This window comes from Dreissena polymorpha, chromosome 3 (genome assembly GCF_020536995.1).
Source record: "Dreissena polymorpha isolate Duluth1 chromosome 3, UMN_Dpol_1.0, whole genome shotgun sequence".
Lineage (NCBI taxonomy): Eukaryota > Metazoa > Mollusca > Bivalvia > Myida > Dreissenidae > Dreissena > Dreissena polymorpha.
In genome coordinates this window covers 66742403-66765767 of record NC_068357.1, presented here as the reverse complement: position 1 = coordinate 66765767, position 23365 = coordinate 66742403, and the positions used below count along the sequence as shown (strand labels likewise).

Genomic DNA, 23365 nt, shown 5'->3' with positions numbered 1-23365 from the left:
AACATCAAAAAATTGATCATAAGTACATGAACGTCATCATATATAGGCTGTATATTAAAAATACTATTTGCAATACATTTCTACTTAGTTTTAAGTAATGATAATCCGTTTCCTTATTCAGTTTGAATAAGGAATAAGGAACTGGTTCCTTATTCCTTATTCAAATCGAATAAGGAACTGGCATGTTGTTTCCTATAAATTATAAATCGAAATGTACCAACGAGACGAATAAATCAACGAAAATTGTTGTTAATGTAGGAAGGGTATACAAATATTAATTGCAGTGTATTTCTACTTTGTTGTATTTAATTTTAATATAGTTTCTTATTCGATTTGATAAAAGAATAAGGAACTGGCATTTTCTTACTTAACAAATAAATTATTATGAATAAAGAGACGCATAAATCAAGGAAAATCACTGTAAAGGTAGGTTGGGAATACAAGAAATGTATTTATTACAGTACATTTCTTTTCAGTATTCTTTTGTAATAATAACATAGTGCCGTTTTAGCGGCTGAATAAGGAAAGCGCAACCAACTGCAATTTCTAAAACTATCACTGATAACTACCAATAGCAGTGCAATTGTGTCGGTTACCACGACGTTTAATCGTCCGCCCATGTTGAAGGTAGCCGGATGTAACGTAGACATCCCAGAGCGAGAAAACGCGCTTTCGGAGATAGAAAATCTATTGAAATAAAACCACCAAATTACAGCCAAGTAAGTTTTGGTTTTTAATTGAAAAACAACAACAACAGCAACAACGAAATACAGAGGCATTTCGATAAAACTTTCCAGTCTAACAGAGGCACCTTTGCCGCTGCTTGCGGTTCAGTCTCACTTTAATGTGACATCAGTGACGTCGCACTGATGACAACGCTGTCTGGAACATTTGCATTCGTCATATGCCGATGTTGAAAGTCGCCGAATGTACCATTGGTCTGCATGAGCGAAAAAACGCGTATTCGCACTAAAATATATAGATTGAAAACACACTTTTACAGCTAGCATGCGCGCTTTTTCGTTTCAATTATAAAATAAAATATTGAGGCATTTCGATGAAACTCTTCAGTTTTCTAGAGGCACTTAATTGGACCGCCGCTTCCGGCGCAGTCTTTCTTTTATGGAGACGTGTTGAAATCATTTTGCATTTTTAATCATATCCCTTCATAACAGTTTTCGTATGAAGACGGAACAAGATATCAAAAACATGTTTAGTTTTCAGCTATCATATAGTCTTAACCAAAGTTCAGGGTTAGATAAGAATTTAAGTATCCGAAAATATGACCTCTGAATTAGGAATTTGGGCGTTAAGTTAGTTCCTTATTCGGAAGCCTGTATTTCGGGCAATCACTTCGGACATGTTATACTTAAGATGGTGTGTGGGTTATTTAAGCATGATTATGTTATATGGACGTATTCTGTCACATTTTTTTTTAATTCTCCGTGACGATACACGTTGAAAACATGTATTATGAAGACGATGATAAGGAAATGGTATTGCCTTACTCAAACATAATTTGAAATTTACCAACTAATAGTAAATGTCGATGAAAATCATGGTTTATGTAGGTTCGAAGTTAAAAATATTTATTGCAATATATTTCTACCTAGTATTATTTAATAATAACACAGTTACTTATTCAGTACGAATAAGGAATAAATTAAGGGACTTATTAGTTAATTAATAACTCCTTATTATATCGAATAAGAAACATCAATTGCAGCACATCTCTACTACATCTGATAACTAAGTTCCATTTTCGGATTGAAAAAGGAATAAGGAACTCGTTCCTTATTTCTGATTCAAATCGAATTAGGAACTGGCATTTTCATACTTCACAAAATATTAAAATGAACCAAAGAGACCAATAAATCAATGAAAATCATTGTTAATATAGGTTAGGTATCAAAAACATTTAATGCAGTACATCTCTACTAAATTTCATTTAATAATAACATAGTTCCTATTTGGATTGAAAAAGAAATAAGGAACTGTATCTTTATTCCTAATTTAAATTTAATAAGGAACTGGCATTTTCATACTTAACAAAATATTAAAATGAACCAAAGAGACCAATAAATCAATGAAAATCATTGTTAATATAGGTTAGGTATCAAACACATTAAATGCAGTACATCTCTACTAAATTTATTTAAAAATAACATAGTTCCTATTTGGATTGAAAAAGGAATAAGAACTGTTTCTTTATTCCTTATTTACATTTTATAAGGAACTGGCATTTTCATACTAAACAAAATATTAAAATGAACCAAAGAGACCAATAAATGAATGAAAATCATTTTTCGTGTAGGTTGGGTATAAAAAACACATTAATTGCATTACATATCTACTAAGTTTCATTTAATGATAACCTAATTCCTTATTCGGATTGAGCGACAATTTTTAAAATAACATGTCTCACATGACTAGTCCGTCGAGAAGACGGTTTGCCCACAATTATTTTGTCACCGAGCTCAAATTTGTTAGCTACACTTATTTTTTAGATGAACCAATGTCTCTGTAATACAATTTGAAATGCTTGACAACGGTCTTAAAATGTTGGCGACTAACATCGATTTGATAAAAGCGACGTAACTTAAAGAGGAGGGCGAAATACGATGGCTCAAACTGCCGGGGACCGACAAGAACAGTTCGAGCAAAACGATTCTTTATATACAGTAATGTGTTAACTACCATTAGTCTGCAACAAATTTTCATTCCCCAAAAAGAGGAGTATTCATGCTATCGTGACTCAATACTATTGTCTGCTTATGGATTGATAAGAACTAAATATTTACATTATATATTTATTATAAATAGTTCGAGCCTTTCGATAATTCGAACCTCGCGAGTTTGAGCCAAAAGACAATTTGATATGAGTATATAGCAATAAAAATGGTGCTTCGATGACACTTCGAACCAACCGGAAAATCGAGCGAAAAGAGTTCGAGCCATTGGGTTTCGAATATAGTTGGATAATAACACTGAAAAATGTAAATAAAAATTTAACAATATTTATCCCACTTTTACAGCAAATTCGGTTGATTAAAGCCCCGTTGATTAAATTTCATCTATAATCAACGGCAAGGCTATAATCAATGGCACGAAATGACGTCATCAACTGCCGAACCGGGACTACTTTTTCCCACGCACCTCGTCACCTGTATTTGCCAAGTGCATCAATAATAAAAACACTCAAAAGTTTGTCAATCGTAATAACCTTAAAACAAAGAAAAGTAGCAAAAAACGTGTTTTTTTTTGTCATTTATTTTTATTAAAACCTCTTGTATTAGGTAAATTTAACACTATGCAAAAAGGTTCTGTTGTTGTAGCTCCCCTTTGAAGAAGTCAGTTCGAGTTGCTCCCCTTTGACCGTAGAAAACAATCGTCTGGACCAAGAAATCCTGTGTTAATTTACAAGCTGTACTCGGATATGTGTCCATCTGATTTTTCTTCAAAGCATCTTTCCAACCTGGCAATACGCACAAATGACACTGCATCCCAGTGGTTCTTGCGTCAACAATTGGGTGTCAACAAGCTAGGTCAGATGATGAAGGCTATGGCAAAAGACGCCGGCTTTCTCAAGCACAAGAGAATAACGAACCACTCAGTTCGCAAATTCCTGGTAAAAAAACTTCGAAATGCAAACATTCCACCCACTGAAACCATGTCCATAACAGGGCAAAAAATGTCCAGTCCATAACCAATTATTCCAACATATCTGTTGAACAGCAGCAAAAGTGTTCATTCTTGCTCAGTCCAGTAAATGTAACAATCCAACAGATTCCTCTTGTTCACCTTCATGCACCGAAACTATGGCCGAAATGCAGCCTAGACAACCACTGTCTACCGTCGAACAAGTTGATCTTGATGTTCGCCCCACCCAGTCACTTCACCAGCAAATGTCTTTCTCTAGTTCGAACAACTTTGCCTCACAATTCTTTGGTGCCACTTTCAACATTCAAAATGTATATAATTAGCTTAAATCCAAATAATCTTTGTTATTTCGTCACGAAATAACCAATATTATAACAAAGAAGCAAATATTGTGCACCTCGTGATCGACTTGATGGTTTGTTATCGAAAGTGAATTGTGTGTGGTGTTAGGCTACGTTGTAAACAAATGTAGTTCCTTGTATATAACAACTTAATGTCATATTGATATCATAAAACTTTAAGATTTGCAATTCAATATGATTAAAATTGTAATCAATAACCCTCGACACTTTGTTACAGAACGATATTCTGATTTAAAAAAAGATTATTTGATCAGCGGTTATTTTTGGAACGCGGAGTAATACACTCGCCTTGGTTACACTACAGTCATTATCAAAGTACGACAAACACTCATGAAAACTTATTTTGTTTAAATAAAAAAAGTTTACTGAATAAAAAGTGGGATAAATAGAATAATAGGTCAGTGTTGATTATAGATCAGGTTTATCATGCTCGGCACGAAAACGAAAAAGCACTCGCCAAGGCTCGTGCTTTTTGTTTTCTAAGCCTCGCATGATAAACCTGATCTATAATCAACACTAACCTATTATTCTCTATATATCAAACAATTAAATATTGTGTTTTTAAAGAAGGGACCTTACTGAAACATGTATTACTTTTGTGATAGTTGGTACAACATTAATAGTCCCACTGAACGCAGCGGATTATGTGTTAACAGAAGCTATAGATTACCCCTTTCATGTAACATGGATAACTAGTATATTGTACAACTAAAGCTCAATGTCTTGAATATGAAACATTGAGATAAAATTGTTAGCTGACTAAATTAAGTATGAGGTGACATTTAAAACTAGCATTAAGGAAGAAATAAATACCGTTTCTAAATTCTAAAGCTTCACTCAAAATAAATCACTACGTTTAAAAGGACTTAAGTTTTTATTAAAGGAAATGGCGTTTGTGCGAACGCATTTAATTGTTTTTATGTTCAAAATTGTTTTGCGAAAAAGGAATACAACCTTTACTACATGGTGTTTATGATAAAAATATATTTCGTCTACTTACTCCAAAGGAATCAACGGGAGGCGGAAAACTACAACGGGCGAGGCATGGTCAGGGGTGATAACCCCAAAAAAGGGTTAGGGTAAGGGTTAGGGTTAGGGGTCGGGTTAGGGTTAGGTTTAGGCTAACCCAAACCCTAACCCGACCCCTAACACTAACCCAAACCCTAACCCTAACCCTCTAACCCCCCCCCCCCCCCCTAGCGCAATACCATACCATGCCTCGCCCGTTGTAGTTTTCCGCCTCCCGGAATCAACAGCTATCGCCTGTAGAACATGAGATGGTGACTTATTATCTGTTTGCAATTATTCGATCGATTTCAATGACGTAGCTTTTGTTAAAATTTTGATCGGTAAGATTTCGTTTAGACGCGATGTTTGTAACTTTGTGTAGAAAGCAGTTGGTGCGTGTTTTGGTTAAACCACGTGGTTTCATACGCTGCATTATTAAACGCGTACATGGGTGTAAATCACAAAAAATATGATAGTGTTTGTTTCCAGATTTAATAAGTTTGCGTGTTCACCGATGTGTACCAGAACAGAATCGTGAAACGAACCTAAGCAAATTTGAGTAATTGAGTATTATATGCTGTAATTTCAAACACAGAAGTAAAACGCCCAGTTTCGAACATTATTTCTGTATAATTATCTAATGTCAGCGAATATAGTAATCGATCTGTACTAAGGCATTGATCTCAGTCAATGTGAAGAATATATTGTTCGTTCATGTATTTAAATATAAATCGATTCAGGGTGCGTCAGGTCTATTTATGATATCTAACCAACTAAGTGACTCATATGATCCAACCCGTTTTCAAACACGTATTCAAAATAAACGTAAACTGTAATACTCAATTGATAAAAATTGCGTTTAGCTCTGATTACCGTATGCTAATAATATCCTCGGTATATATATAAGATATATAAACGTCTGCTGACTGATTTTTAAATCATTTAAATGTAAACGAATGCACTGTGAACGTGTAATATAAAAATGGCAGATACATTGGACGTTGGGACTTACGATCATTCATTGCTCGACAAGTGAGTGATACAACTACAATAGTAACAATAAAATAAAAATAAATAAATAAATAAATTCTACTACTTAATAATAATAATAATAATAATAATAATAATAATAATAATAATAAAATAATAATAATAATATTACTAATAATAATAATAAGAAGAAGAAAACAAAATAGTTATAATAATAAAACTACTACTTATAATTATAACAAAAATGAGGAAAGTTAAAGTTTTAGTTATTGGACGAATAATTTGATCGATCGATAATCGTATAAATATCGAAAAATTGATAGATTTGTCTTGCTCTTTGTTTATTTGTAGTGACCTACTGTTCAAAATGTTGATCATCGGCGATTCAGGGGTGGGAAAATCCTGTCTACTACTGAGATACGCTGTAAGAGAACGAAGTTTACCAGTAATATTTATACCTCTCAATTAACCTCAGTTAGATCAACTGCGTTGCAATGTTAATTGACATACTGTCTGTTTTGCATTAGTACATTTTAAAAGATACGTATGATTGCATTGTCACGTTTTTAAAATAGTGTATTCAAAAATGAATTTTATGTTACTTTTTAGTAAATTGAATTGATATACAAGTATACACTGGATATATAGAGAATAGAAGAGTACTGCCTGATCGTTTTGTAATATATCAGGCAAGGCTTAGAATAAAATAATGCATGCCGCTGCATTCGTTTAACGCGTATGAATCTGTACAGCGTTGTTACTCTACACACAAAGTAGCGCCATTCAATGTAGTTTTATACCTCTGAAAAGTCTCTTTGCTTCTTTTATTATACAACAGAAATGTAAGCCGCAATAATATAATACATAAAATAAATGCATACAATATGTATTGTGAAAGGGACGCTTTATTAGCGTTTGTAAAATGTCAAAGCCAGTCGCTCACGTATTCGCACTCCCAGTGCATCTACACATGTAATTAAAGGATTGATGTGTTGATTAGAAGTTCGGAATTTATTGCGCGTTTTGCACACATGTGGTTTTGATATATTTTTTTTGTGTTTTTACTAATAAATTTCGCAGCCACACGCTAACCACCTGTGGTTTTGCCTACTATGTTGGTTGTGCGTAAGTATTGCGGTTCTGAACATATAGAAAAGCTCCAAATAACATGTCATTTACTGGATTTATTTGAGCGGGAAACTGTGGTTGTGCAACTGCAGTGTGGGTGGGGAGAGATATGTTCATTTCGGAAGTGTTGACAGCAGTGCATGACACAGATGGAGATGACTCGCGAGTTGCAGTGGAACATGTTGCCAACAGGTTTGAACATCATTGTGGGTTTGTTCTGAAATTTCACTGTAATTGATTATGGACTGAATGTTTTTGTGTCCTGTAATTTGCATAATTTCTATGGGTTCACTATTTGAATCCTTTAATTTTTGAAATAGAGCAAAATGATAACTGATATTTTTTGCCGTGTTAAAACCGTCCCCGATTGCCATAGATTAAATATTTTGCAAATCACGTCACTTTCATTGAAAACAACAATCGTAGAAACTTAATGACGTCACGTTTATTGATGCTACTGAAAAGCTGACCTGCTATAAATGTTTTCTGAATTACGTTTCCTAACAAATAACATGCTTTGTAGACGTGGTTATGCCTCTTATCACAAAATATACAATTTGTTGTTTCATTAAATTTATATACATGCTACATTTATTACATTTCTTTTAGAGCGGGTTTTAGCACGTGCATTTTATTGCAATATTTTCTTTATTCATTCGGAACTATTTTCGAAAATTAAGCTCCGCCCATAAGTTATTGCAGAATACTAGTAACCCACACTTGATTTCCTTCGTTGTCTATAAAAAACAAGTCGCGTGCCGTGTTAGAATAGTTCATAAACTTACTCTTCCGCGACATGTATAATTAAAAAATGTTTTTTGACCTTTTCTATATACGATCCGTTCAAAACTATTCCATTTAACACGAAATTCATATAATGTGTCGATTTGTAAATGATTGTAGCTCAATGACTGAAACCGCGCCGCGAACTCTTTCTTGGTGCGGATGCGGCAGTTATCAGGTTTTGGGTCTCTAACAAATCAAGCGAACAACTTAAAACTGTCGACGGACAACATTTTGGGTGCAACAACGCCGGATGAAACACTTCTGATAATTATACACATTTTTTAAAGATGAAGTGAAATCAAACTAAAGACAGATTCTTGTGGAAAAGAATTTCTGGAGTTAAATGAGCGGCAGGCATAGACCAGCACTAGAGCAAATGAATCAGATGTCAAAACAAATCATCATAAGATGTTTGCCTCACCAGAATTAGGAAATATAGACCTTATTTACATTTACAAACAGTATAATGGTAAAAGGCCATCTGGCTTCAGCACAGAATGAGCACATTCTACCTGACAACAAGAACCGGGTCCTTAACTGACAGTTATGATCAGTGGTTTTTAAGGTCAAAACTTGGTCAAAGAAAACTTGTCCAGATGTTGAAATAAATGAAAATGACGTCATACAATTCAATGACGTCACTAAATAGTGAACTAAGTACTCAGAAGGGCGGAGTATTGAAAAATATAGTTCACGCCCTAAAGCTTGAACCAAATTAATCAGAATCGTGTTAGAATCGAAATAATGTTTTTTTATGATGGTTTGTTGTCGAATAGCCCACAGTAAGTTGTATAGATGCGTGTTATCAAATCACTCGTGCTTCGCACTCGTGATTTAATTCCTACGCATCTATACTCCTTACTGTGGGTTATTCGACAACAAACCATGATAGAAAAATATTATTTCTTAATTAAAATATTCCACTAAGTGCTACATCAGTCAAGTGGTATTTTAGCGCAGAACATGCCATTCATCCCAAATTTGAAGCTATGAATAGAATAGGGAAAATAGAATTATGTTGTGGTTCATTCTTTGTTGCACTCACAGACTTTTCCTTAGCGCGAACTTAGATATACGTTAAATTTCTTATTTCATCTTTTGAATCTCAAGTGCAGTTTGTGTGAATCCTGTATAAAATTACGAGGAATTGTAAATCAATGTCATTTCCCTCCTTGCTGTTTTTTTCTCTCAAAATCTCACCACTGTAGACAATTAAAATTAAATTACACCGGTGTTAGCATTTTTTGTGACCGTTCGATTAGCCTTCGTTAAAAAGTCGAACTTCATGTTATGTGATTGTAAGTAATATTAAATACGTTCAAAGAGAGAACAACTGCAGTGCCTTCAACGCTTTGATTCCATCTCTTCGTCAGATAATGCTGCTGCCGCTCTAGGCTTGTTACCTAAAGATATGAATATAACATATAGTTATTGTCTGCACATTTTACACATAATTGTGACTCTTTAAGACTTAGATACATATTCCGATTAATAACAATAATAACAAACATTATCAGATATTGTTGCTTTGATTTTTTTTAAACAAAAAAGTAAGTAGAACACATTTAAAATCGAAACAAAATCAATGAATAAAAAAATGAAAGGAGATACATTAAACACAATGTTCAAATACAATAATGCTGTAATCTTTACAAATTTCATTCCATATTAACTGTGAAAACAGTGATTAAATTTACCTTTTCCTTGTTTATTTTTATATAGATTTTTCTGTTTTGCTTTCAGGCAGGCATGTGATAGGAAAACTTCTGGCCACTGCTCCGAAAGATAGAATATGGGTACTTTGCTGTTTGAAAATTCCGCTCAAAATGCTTTCCAAGATGCTACGCAATGTGACAGGCTCGTATTCATCACCATTAGTCTTGCGAATGGAGAGCAGATATGTGGCAAGATATTCATCTAGATGGTCGACTGATAAATCGTGGATTGCCTTCGTTTCGTCTTTCATCGCATGCTATTGTTTAAATCAACTGAAATCTGCCAGTGTTTTCGGGATAGTGTTTTTGTTATCTTCGCCTTCAATGAATTTTTTTACATTTTCGGTTGTTATTTCTAAGACCTTGTCTGATATGTTTTCACTGTTCTCATTTAATGATTATGTTTCAGTAAGCGATTCTCTATGACTTTTATTTAAATTAAAATTTGGATGCGCGCTTTCATCAAATGGCTAATTAAACACTCTCGGATTTATTCCAAACTATTTTGCAAAGTCTTCCTCTTACATTACAACTTCCTCCATTAAACCGTCCCGAACAATGTCAAGCTTATCCTCATCAACAAAATCTTACGTTGTAATATGTGTGTGTATATATATGTGTGTGTTTATTGTATGTTTTAAGTCCTAAAATAATTAAAAAGAAATAAGCGTTTAACTAGCCTAATCAAACACAATTCCTGTGGCATAATTGACAAACTGTAGCAGACGACACATGTAAACTGAATTATAATGTATTTCGTTTTAATTAAATAATTAATACATAGTACATGGAGTTTTTTGTGTGAAGTGAGTTAATATTTTATTTTTATTATTTTTATCACTTTTTAATTTGTTTATTGTATTTGTTTTGTCTGTTTATATAAAGTGCTGAAATTTTTCATATATCATTTGACCTGTGACATTTGCATAGGAAGGCGTGTCTAAAAACGTATTCGGTTTGTTACAATACTTCATCAGCATTTGCTCATTCATTCTTTATATGTGGAAAATACAAATTGTTTGTGTGATGCATTTTTACAATAAAATAATACTTAGTTATTAAGTCTGAGTAGTATGACCTTCCTCCACACATCGACTGATATAAGAACTGCCTATTGAACATAATATAAAAATATATCATGCAGCATCAGGCAAATATCAATATGGTGTTATGATAAACAAATATACAAAGTAATGCTCCTATAATGATTGTCATGCAAAGACCCATGCTTGTTGCAGGATGACGAATTCAGCGACTGCTACATAAGTACCATTGGTGTGGATTTTGTGAGTACCTCTTACATATTTTGTTGACAAGACTGGTTTTATTTGTTGCGATGCAAACAACGCTATTCCCATACTTTTAATTAACGAAAGACGTTCCTTTGTATTTACTAGTCACCAAAATTATACAGAAATGCTTAGCACCTTCGATCATGATTGCACGAATCGCTCATGTATATATGTATATCATATTTAACCATTTATTTCAAAGTTGCTGTTTTGTTTGTCCTCAGAAAATCCGGACAATTGAAATGGACGGCAAAGTCATAAAACTGAACATGGTGAGAAATAATGCTATGGAAACCGTAAGGTCTGTTTGAGATATACACATATAAAACTTCGTAGATGTTTTCTATAGGAAAAAAAGTACACAATACATTTATATTTCTCAAATACATAATGCAAGATCTTTGTAATGCATTGCATATTTATTAATCTGCCTCCATACCGATTGGTTTATTCGATCGTTGTATGTAATACATGCGCTATATACCGTAACTCCAAATAATACATGTTGTGTCGTCAACAAATTAATGTTTGAAGCGAAGATATATTTGTGCGTATTCGTAAGTGAAAAGATCCATATTCAATGTGGTTCCCACGTATTCCTATGTTCACAAAGTATAAATTATGCTTTATGAGCATGAAAGATACCTTATTCTCATTTGTTTTCAGTGGGACACCGCCGGACAGGACAGGTTTAAAACTATTACGTCAACTTTCTACCGAGGAGCACATGGAGTCATACTGGTGTTCGACCTTACTGATATGGTATGCCGACTGCATTTTGTTGTAGACGTGATTTAAGCACAATAACTTAGTACATGTTATTTAGAAAATTGTTTGACATAGAATACATGGTATTCGCTTGATTCAATAAATCGCTTGACGGGCATTGGAACGTCGAGGTTCGTGGTTTTCTGTCGTTAAAACATCGATAAATTCTAATTAGAAACTGTTTTAAGCTTTTTCCTCTTGATAAGAACAAAAATGCATTTTAATATTCTTTACATAGAAAAGGGAAACACATGTTAGGACGCCGTGCTTCAAAGTTTTTGAAAAAAAATCATTTGGTGTTAAGGGTTTTACTTGCGTAAAAAGTGACCGAAGCCAGATGCTAAGTTTTGTTTTAGAATAATTGTAATATTTCCAGTAAACACATCTTAAATACTAATAACGAACGTTTTAAGGGATTTGCTGATTGTGCAGATCACATATGAAACATCTTACATGAACTTATATTACAACTGATTAACTTATGTGAAAAAAATATGATATATAAACTGCAACTTAAATATAACGCAACAAAAACAGTTTTACACACATGAATAATTGATTAATATAGAACTGCAAATGCATCGTCGGAAGCTTACTGGTAATTTTTTTAGTTATGCCTACTTCGTATTTTACTTTCCATTCCAACAATTCGTGATAGATGGAAAGCATATCAGCAGTCAGGTGTATCCTAGGATGTTGCAAATACTAATAAAAGGTGTAGAATCAACGGGGTTTACTCACGGGCTGAACAGAATGTAAACACCGTTAGGAGTTTTATTTTTGCAAATATGTTAACTTATTGAAATACATTTGCAAACAACTTAATTTTAAACAAATAGTTTTTCATACAGTTTGTGACGATATCTTAAGATTTAGGAATAAATCATGGGATACGTCTGAAATCGATGCCAAAAATTCACGTTCCGTGCAGCTTAACCGCGTGCATAAATGCATTACACATCGAATATTTGGCCAAGAATACAGGCTTATTATTTAAAATAATTCTGATGTATTTCACATTGCCAAATGCAGCATTAAAACGGTATTGTATGCACTAGTTGAAATACTTAAGAAAAATCGCTTTGAAAAGTTGTTTGGAGAAAAGCTCCGAATTCCGGTGTGTTTACATTCATTAACTTTCAATTGCGAACCCCACAAAGTTACCATATCCTGCACCCGTTATTGTTATAAATAAAGTTTTCCCAAATTGCTTGAAACAAACATGCATTGGTCACATGACTTCTATTGTTAACGTCTCCATACAGGAGTCGTTCCATCATATCAAGCAATGGATGGGCGAGATAGACAAGTTCGGCGGAGGTCACGTTGCTAAGATGTTGGTAGGAAACAAGTCTGACCTCAAAAACAAACGCGTGGTTTCCACGGATATGGCACAGGTATGGGACACTTACATGAGCCTCGCTCTGTGAAAACGTTTTTGTTCATGTGTTTAAAGTGTCGTCCAAGATTAGCCCTTGTATTCCGCACAGACGAATCAAGGACGACACTTTCCGCTTATATTGTATGTTGCGTTTCAAGGAAGACTGCTCTTGACAAAATCCAGTGAAGGCGGAACCTGTCATCCCTGATAAGCCTTTACGGACTAAACAGGCCAATCTTTGACGACACTATACGCACATGAATCTAGCCACGTTTTTCCAAAACGATTTAAAAATAAATAAATAAATAAATAAATTTATTAACTAGTCCATACTTCCTGACCGCTAAAACAATTTCTGTTGAATTCATTTTTTTTCAACGTTGACTTCTTAATATAAGATTCTCACATGTATAGAATTATGCAGAGGAATTAGGGATACCATACATCGAGACCAGCGCCAAAAGCAGCGAAAACGTCGACAACGCGTTTAAAAAAATAATTTCCGACATAAAAAACTCTCAGCAAGCTCAATGTCGACCAAGATATAATAAGTTTTCTGATAAAGAAAATAAAGAATCTCCAGATGGATTTTGTTGCAGTGCAAAGGAATGTTGTAGTAATTTGTTTTTGACATGCGTCGGTGGTCTTCTATTCCTTGTACTCTCTTGTTGTGGCATCACAGTCTTCCCTGCAATCTGCTCTCGTACCCCTGCATATCGCCGATTCCATGAGAAGTAACACAGAAGCGTGTGCCTCTGGGCAAGGGTCTTACACAGTTTGTATACGATCCATGTCCTTGACCATTCCTCAATCGTCTGTGTGTTCCGATCTTCACTAATCAAATGTCGACGATATAAAATTTATTCAGTGAATTTTAATAGTACTTGTGTTTGATGTAGACGGCGGCAGTTTGAGGTGCACTTCAATAACATCCTGGTTTACACGCCGAAATAGTTGAAATGCTATAATCAGTTATTCAGGAGGAGCCAACCACAAACACCATAAACGAATATTTCACGTTGGTATGGCCACATTGTGACTGAGTTTGTTTCGCTAAGATACTTTTCCTTATTTACATTCAGGAATTTGCGATCAAACTGGGCATACCATACATAGAAACAAGCGCTAAGATGGCGACAAACGTCGAGCAAGCGTTCCTAACCATGACGGCTGAGATGAAAAAACTCTTTGATACCGGCGTCTTATCAAAACAGAAACACGTTGTATTTCCAGGAGGCATGCCCGTTAGGACCAGTGGATGGAGTATTTGTACGTGTTAAGAGCAGTTTATCGGGTATATGTACGTGTAACGAGCAGTGAGTGGGGCACTTATTCGTATAAGGCACAGTTGCTTGTGTATATGTGCGTGTTTGGAGAAGCAAAAGCGCCAGTGTGTCAAACTCCGGTCGTTAAGCTTCATACATTGAACATGCACGATAAGACTACGTTCATTGCGCCTGACTAACGTGTAAGGGAATATCAGGAAGTATCATTGTGATACAGTACTGCTTGTGCCAAATATACCATTGTTGGTTGAATTACTTGTGTCCTGCATGTAATATGAGTACTGGCTTATGACAATGTTGTGATATTTGCACGATTTAAACCAAAGTGTAAATTGTATTGCCATAACGGAACCTCAAAATTACATTTTCGGTTTTGTTACGTCTAAATTAAAACTATGTATTAAAATTATCGTTTAAAATTTAAGCTCAAAGGCATTAATGTGGCAGGCACTCATCAACTCATCAACCATGAATCATGTTGACTTCTTGGAAAGCATTTAGGTTTGTTACTGCTCGAGGGGCCGTCCAACAGATAAAGCGTCGTATTGACGTGATTCGATATTTTGGGAAACTACAAGGATTGCTTATATAGCTAAACAATACATCCGCTCTGAATCTGAGTGTGGATGGTCGAGTGGTCTAGGCGGGAGGCTTTTTACTCCAGGACTCCAGGAATCCAGGGGTCAGTGGTTCGAGCCCTGTTGAGGGTTACTTTTTCCTTTTTTTAAATTGTATTCTTGTGTTTTTTTTACTGGAGATTTATAGTTCAAATGTTTAAATTTATCAATATAAAGCATTTAAAGCATTTAATGACAAGCTTCAATACATGCCAAAATCTGTTGGACGGCCTCTTTAAGGAGGCAAAACACCATTTACATAAGCACGCGTCATTCCATTTAAATTGCTTTCTGCATGACCTTACAAATGAAAACCGAAAATCATGAAAATGATCGTCGTTATTTCCATTCATAAATAGTACAGAAACCAAACATTCTCAAAGTTGAAAAAATATAGTGCTAGGAACTTATTAAGGGTTAATATAAAAAAGTTATTAAAAATTCTTTCTTGAATATTGTATTACTGGCACAAGAAATTCCGTTAAGCAAACATTGCAGACCCTTATAAGACGCCGCATCATGCGGCGTCTCATCTGTGTCTACGCTGTTTGCCATGGCCTTTTTTCTAGACGCTAGGCATAAATGGGTTAAGACTTCATGCAGGCTGACGTTAGTATTTCTGTTATGAATTCCTTGATGTCAGGGCTTAGCTGTGAGCCTAGCAATATTTATGAAGGTAAAGGACATACCTGGCTAAGAAATGCATGAATGCCCAACATTCCCTGTTATAGGACACTTCATTTGTCCAAACACCTCCAATGTCAAGCGACTGTGAGAGGTGGCTGGAGTGTGAGAGTAGAATATAAAAAAAAGCAGTCCTTTCAAACCACACTATGATCAGTGTCAGGGAGAGATGTTTCTTGTGCCAGTAATACAATATTCATGTGATTGAGTTGTCGCCTATGTTCACACTCAAGGCTGCATACCGGGCTTGATGGCATGCCACATACGTCGAAAATATGCCCCGATCGTGTATGACCCCGAAATACTAGCGAAACAGGAAATATTATTTCCTGTCCGAGTTACTGTTTTTGTTTGTATGTGTGGGTATGTACAACCAAACCAAACACCGGCCGGTTTTAGTCTGACATTAGCTGAAATTTCTTAACTAAGACACCAACATATCAATCTGACAACTCTTATTTGAAATTGAGCTCTTCTCCGCTTTGATGGTTTACATTATATGATTATACAAGACGTATACAAGCTTTGCGATTAACCCATATATGCCTAGCGACTAGAAAAAAGGCCTTGGCAAACAGCGTAGACCCAGATGAGACGCGGCGTCTCATCAGGGTCTGCGTTGTTTGCTTAAAGAAATTTTTGTAAGAAATATTCTAAATATATAAATAAATATACTAGACATCCCTAATTTTGGAAATAAATTGATGCAATTTAGAAGGATGGGAGAGTCCACTAGGCATAAAAGGGTTGAAAACAGCTTATTTCACTCTCTATAGTGTAACTCCTCCTCCATCTCCTTTCTTACATTGAGTTATTTCAAATATCAGTAGTCGCGTCCAGATATGTCTATATTTCTTTTTGTTAACAAAGATATATGTGCAAAAAACGTCATTCAGAAGAAATAACAAATAGTAATAGACAAAACATACCAATTTGAGCGGGTTTAAATCGCTAACAGACAAAACACAGCATCCCTGGTTATGAATTATTTTCAACGTTTTTCAAGAAAAACACATCACAAACACAACACACCGCACGTCTTAAAATAATGTGTAATGAAATCTGCTTATTTTCCTGTTTTACATAATTTAAAAATACAATCAAATAGGATAATAACACAAAACACAGTGACGATAACATTACGAGTCTAGGCGAAAGTAAATATATTAAAGGTGAACTTTGAACACGATGACTATGCCATATTTAATCACAACCGTCCGGACATCACATATAAGTGGTAAATTGACTTTTTGTGACTATAGGTGTTAGTGGCGTGACGACCTTCGTGCTGGCTTGATGCTTGGTCGTGGAGGCGCTTCTCGAACTTATATTAAGAACCATTAGTACCGTACTTGATTTTCTGTGTGTGCCACATGCATCACAGCCAGGAGTTTGGCAACCTTTTGACCGACAGTAAGGAGTTTCAAACGATGGACATGCTTCGCAATCCGCTTCTCAGCCGATATGATTTCAGTGAAAAATAATAAAATGTTATGCGTAAATCATTAAAACATAAGATCAAGATTATCATAGAAGTTCGTTCAATAAAATACACGCATTGCCATATCTTAAAAAAATCAAGTTTATTCATCTTGTATGCGAGCGGTTTATATTGATTTGCAGCGTATGATTTGCATACTATAATATACATGTGCTCAAATAATGGTCGTTACTGAAATATAAATGCATAACTCACAAAATAAGAGACTCTCATAAAGTATATTGTATTATAAGTAGAGCAGTAACAACGAAAACCAATTCATTGATATTCATCATACATGTACAATATTTTCACCGGAGGCACACGTACCAATACTTGTTTTAATTCATCTTGAAGAAACTTTATCAGCATGTTTATCGTTCCATTTACTAGATCGACTTCCAATCAGAGTCACGTGAGTGCAAAAACTATGTCACAATATCAAATATTTTTAACCCCCCCCCCCCCCCCCCCCCCGTGTCCACTCTCAGGGCAACAGTCATGATTTAAGCTTGATGAAACCTGGTTAGATTGTTGTCTTGACAATGGCCACTCTTAATTCTGCATCAGATGCATCTGCAAACTATTTCAAAAGGTCAAATATAAAAAACGTGTAACCACTCTAGGGCCACCTTTATGACTCAGTCATGATTTACACTAAGTCAGAATGTTTATCTTGACTCCATAAATGCGATGTTAGAATCATGGTCAAGTTTGGTCGAAATCGTGTTCACCTGATCACGTCATTAGCAATTAGTGTTATTGACCTCAGTTGAGCGCTTAAAGGTCATACTGGCCCTCTTGTTTGAGTATTCTTATTAAATGCATGAGCATGTTTTTCTATATACTATATTATACTTTGAAAGTAAAATTTTACATAATTATATTTGAATCAAGTGATCAATGCATTGCTACTAACTGAATTGTACTATCTATTTTAATATTCTTTGTATGTGTCATATATTGAAAAACATATTTATATTATACACAAATCATTTCTTGCTTATTACACAGAACACTATAGCAAACATTCTCAACAATAGTAATATGAATCAAAATGTCGGATCGCAAAGTATGAATGTAAATGCAAAAATATATCTGAAGCAGTACTGTGTTAGTAGAACGCTTCACCGGAAATGTGTTTTACACGCATACAAAACGGTGCTTTGCAATTGTATTATTTGCTACGAAAACAAAATTGTAATAACACTTCATATTTTAATTTTTAATTATCTTAGAAAGAATGGGATACACTTAATTGCCGTGCTGCAAATTTACATGTGCTAAATAGTTGTAGATAATTGCAGCAACCTAAATAACAAAAGAGTTCTTTTAAGTCGATCGACTAAGCCGTGGCAATTTTTTTGAGGATTCGTATATAAACACCACTCGAAATATAAAAGGAAAACCATATGTGATTGGCTTGTAGTTCAGACTTTGTGATATAACACAAACACGCGTTCATTATACAATAAATAATAATAACAGAGTGTGTGGCGTATCTATTTACAACATTTCGCAATAACATGCTGGAAAACATAGATACGTTAGAATGTATATACGAAGAGGGAGATAGCATAAAAGTGTGCTCAGTTAAAATAAACATTTGTGTAACAATTTCCTCATATAAAGTACTGTCGTTAGATAATAATGACATGCGGATGCACCATGCATTTTGCGTAATACGTTTTTTTTCGCTTATGGGAGGAGAAGTTATTTTACGGATCAATGTATATATTTTTGTTGTCAGAATATCTTGCATAGTGGTGATTTCTTGTGTAAATTAGTGTAAATAAGTACTGCATGTGTGCCTATTACATTTATTACAACATTTATTGCCAATAATGCAAAGCTAATTCTTTTAATTAATAACTGATCACAGGGACTGGGCAATAATAAAAGATCACAGGGACTGGGCACATACGCGAACCGGTGAAACGTTCTGGTTTTGTATAAAAACAAAACATAATCAAAATTATTTATTTTGTGGTTTTTCTAAAAATAGCGCAGACTTTTGCTGTTCGAGTTTTGGTTAACGCGTATATTGCTTTATTGTTAACCGTTACACTACAGACACTTATAAATATTTTAGTGAGAAGATGCTATTTCAAGCGGTTCCGTAGTGTAGTGGTTACACGCTCGCTTCACATGTGAGAGGCCCAAGGTTCGAGCCCCGATAGAACCATTTTTTTATTTGTGTTCTATGTTAACTTTTTTGTTTGATGTAGACATTTTAGTGTAAATAAATATGCTGTTTTATTGTAACCATTTTTTGTTTTTAATATGCCCATGAATAATATGTGTGAGAGGTTGGGGGGGGGGGTCGTAAACACATTAAAACTTTTACAGTGGTTTCATATCAATCAGTACTCAATCCCTATCGTAAATGAGCAACGTAAGATTAAATTCAGAATCATCCCCCCTTGAAGTTGAGAAAAATATGAAATTACGCTTACAAGATGAAGCAGATTTTTTTTTAAACCAATACAGTTCTGTTCCATTAATGAAAACTGCACACGGATGCCAATAAAAAAAGGAAACCCATGTTAATAAAATGAACTATGAAATATTTGGAGGTTACAACACAAAGTCATAGATAATGGTTATTTGGGGGTTATAACACAAACTCATAGATAATTGTCATACCAGTATCTTTTTCTATTTTGTTTAAAATAATCGGCCAATATATTAACATTTACAGTAGAAAAAAATCGTTCCATGTAACTTCATTGAGTGCCTTTTACACTGAAATTCCCGACGCCCTTTGATGCTTTGGATCAATACTTATCTTGTTGGCTATTGCTATGTGTTAAATGTTAATATCTGTCAAATAGATGTTGATTTTCGATGACTCACAAATGACTGAAGTACTATTTAAGTTTGCTTAATGTCACATGATTTTGCTAACTGCGCATTTATACATGATATTATTCTTTACCCCTTTCAGTGCGGTAACCGAATTTTAAAGGCCTTTGCAAACAGTTTGGATCCAGATGAGACGCCACAGAACGTGGCGTCTTATCAGGATCCAAACTGTTTGCTATTCTGATAGTATTCTTTGAAAATAAATCGAAGAAAATGCTAATTTTAGAAATTCAGCAGACGACATTTTAGCAGACGACAAATTAACCAGCATGCAAAGGGTTAAAACAAAAATCCGTGGTGATCAGCAGAAATCACCAAAACATGGGTGAATCGACATGTGTGCATTGTACAAAATATGGCGGATCAATTGGCGGATTGCAAATCAAACGTTGTAACAACTGAGGTAGCCACGCGAGTGGATACGACGAAAATTTTAATTAACTTATAAATATGAATAAAATACTCGTTTTACTTTTTTTTTAATCTGTCCTGGTCAGAATTATATAGGTTATACTTATAGGATGGAATTGAATTATCAGAACACTTGAGCATTTTGCGAAGAGAATCACAGAGATTTGCGTTTTAATGAAGGAGATTACGAGCCAATCAAAGCTGTCATAAAAAAGGCCAATATTCGGAAAGTAATCAATAAAAATACATCCAATGGGAATGTTTCATTAAACTTGGTCATAACATGTTGGGATCACGGACTAATTGGTCGCAAAATCAACCAATCGGAAACGAAATGGGTCTCTTGTTTTGGAATAAATACAAGTATGACAATTTGTAGTGTCGGCAGAAAAGCAATGACATTCATTGCTTCAATAACTGCAAGACACGTTTTCATAATAAGAAACAAAATCATTTATAACAAACATGCTAGTTTGCTATTTAATTGTTAATGTATGTGTACGTGTGTCGGACCGTATTTGGTACAAAAACGAATATGTACAAGTTTGTACCATATTCGGCCGAATATGGTACAACTGTCTAATTGTACCATATACGTATCTGCAGTTTTGGGGTAAAATGCCTGACCGAATATGGTACAAACTTGTACCATATTCGGATGAAAAATGTACCACATTCGTTCCGAATATGATACACACTCATCATCGTAATCATCATCATCATCATCATCGTTATCTCATCATCATCATCATCATCATCATCATCATCGTTATCTCATCATCATCATCATCATCATCATCATCATCATCATCATCATCACATCAATTATCAACACCCCAATGATCATCATCGTTGTTATCTTTACCAACACCACCATCATCATCACCATCAAAACCAACATCATCATATCCATTATCATGATCGTAATGGTGATCACATAAGTTTTTTTTGTGATGATAATGACAGCGATGTTTTCGGTCGATAATGAGGATGTTGTGATGATGATGACGACGATGAGAATATCATCATCATCATCGGCCAATAAACATCGCCATCATCATCATCACAAATATTTTGTTATCATCATCATCATTATCATCATCGTCGGCCGATAAACATCGCCGTCATCATCATCTAAAAACTTATCATCATCATTATAACCATCATCATCGTCCGATAAACATCGCTGTCATCATCATCCCAAAACGTTTGTTATCATCATCATCATCATCATTATCATCATCATCATCATCATCACCACAATCATCAAACCCCAATCATCATAACCACTGTCATCATCATCACCACCACCATCATCATCACAATTTTTTTACCATCATCATCATCACAAATGTTTTGTCATCATCATCATCACATATTCATTTTACATTTTGTATTTTATAATTTGTTTCATTCAAGAGATTCAACAAACTTGTACTTTTTTCATTTATTGGTATACTGACAGGATTTTTCAAAGTAATATTGAAGAACAAAGAACAGCATTTAAATTTTAATCCAACTGTAGCATTTTGACAAGACATAATATACATATATACATTCATTTTAGTAGCAGCCAAAATATCCCAAATGTGCTTCGTAAAAAGTTACCAGTAAATGAGCAAATGACAACAAATTTCCGGTAGAAGAACATAATCATCAATCACAAAAATAACATAACAGGTTTCCAAACACCGATATACATGTATATTTCACCTGTAATGTCTGTACATGACATCTATGATATCATACCAACCGATTCCACTAACACGCAAACGCAGCCATGCGTTTGCCCATTTTGGCCCCTTGATGATTTCTTTTATTGCCGAAATAAGACCGCTGTTTCTGCCCGCTCTTGTTAATAGGAAACGAACGCTAACAGGATTTCTGTTACTAGTATCTAGTCCAATATCCGGCCGAATGTAAATTCTAGGTGTTTGCAAACTCATTGACCTTATTAAATCTCTAAAGGGTTTGCCGACCTTCGCCAACACAAACTGGATTGACGGGTTTGATTGTATGCAGAACTTAAAAATTTCAACTTGAATGTGAAGTGGTAACATCAGAAATGGAAAAGTCGTTCGCTTCTGTGCCCTCCTATTGTTTATCATATCTTGAAGCTCTTTCAGGGCTGAACACACAGAGACGTCACCGTTGTCGCCAGAGTCACCGTTGTCGCCGGAGTCACCGTTGTCGCCAGACGCAGCGTTGTCGCCGGAGTCACCGTTGTCGCCGGAGTCACCGTTGTCGCTGGAGTCACCGTTGTCGCCGGAGTCACCGTTGTCGCAAGAGTCACCGTTGTCGCCAGACGCAGCGTTGTCGCCAGATGCAGTGTTGTCGCCAGACGCAGCGTTGTCGCCGGAGTCACCGTTGTCGCCAGACGCAGCGTTGTCGCCGGAGTCACGGTGTCGCCGGAGTCACCGTTGTCGCTGGAGTCACCGTTGTCGCCGGAGTCACCGTTGTCGCAAGAGTCACCGTTGTCGCCAGACGCAGCGTTGTCGCCAGATGCAGTGTTGTCGCCAGACGCAGCGGTGTCGCCGGAGTCACCGTTGTCGCCAGAGTCACCGTTGTCGCCAGACGCAGCGTTGTCGCCTGACGCAGCGTTGTCGCCAGACGCAGCGCTGTCGCCAGAGTCACCGTTGTCATACGACTGTTCTAAGCGTGATATTATGTCCTTGTACACGCGTTGATTGATACGGATACTAACGTAATGCATGCCAAATCCTTCTGGGAAATACCCCAATGCAATTGTTCCAACATCACCATCGAACTTTCCATCTGCTGACACAATTGATGAGTGTTCTAGTCCTCGGGTAGAAACTACCAGGCACTGCAAATTATATTCTCTCATAAGTGCAATGAGCGTGAGGTTGTCGCCGTATGTCCCATTCTTAGACATATTCTTAACGTATTCATCAAATGTTTCATCATAGAC

General features: G+C 35.4%; 1 protein-coding gene across 3 annotated transcripts; it reads left to right on the top strand.

Annotated features, from left to right (window-relative positions):
- The first annotated feature begins 5930 nt into the window (after positions 1–5930).
- On the top strand, positions 5931–15232 carry LOC127874563 (uncharacterized). 3 transcript variants are annotated; one of them, XM_052418951.1, is made up of 7 exons: positions 5931–6062; positions 6372–6444; positions 10888–10935; positions 11166–11213; positions 11608–11703; positions 12975–13106; positions 14173–15232. In XM_052418951.1, exons 1-7 carry the CDS (start codon positions 6013–6015, stop codon positions 14368–14370), a joined length of 645 nt encoding a protein of 214 aa, XP_052274911.1. In that variant the 5' UTR covers positions 5931–6012; the 3' UTR covers positions 14371–15232. The 3 variants fall into 3 exon arrangements, with proteins under 3 accessions (XP_052274911.1, XP_052274910.1, XP_052274912.1); XM_052418950.1 differs by having other exon boundaries at positions 13505–14307; XM_052418952.1 differs by lacking the exon at positions 14173–15232 and adding an exon at positions 13515–13648.
- Positions 15233–23365: the final 8133 nt, after the last annotated feature.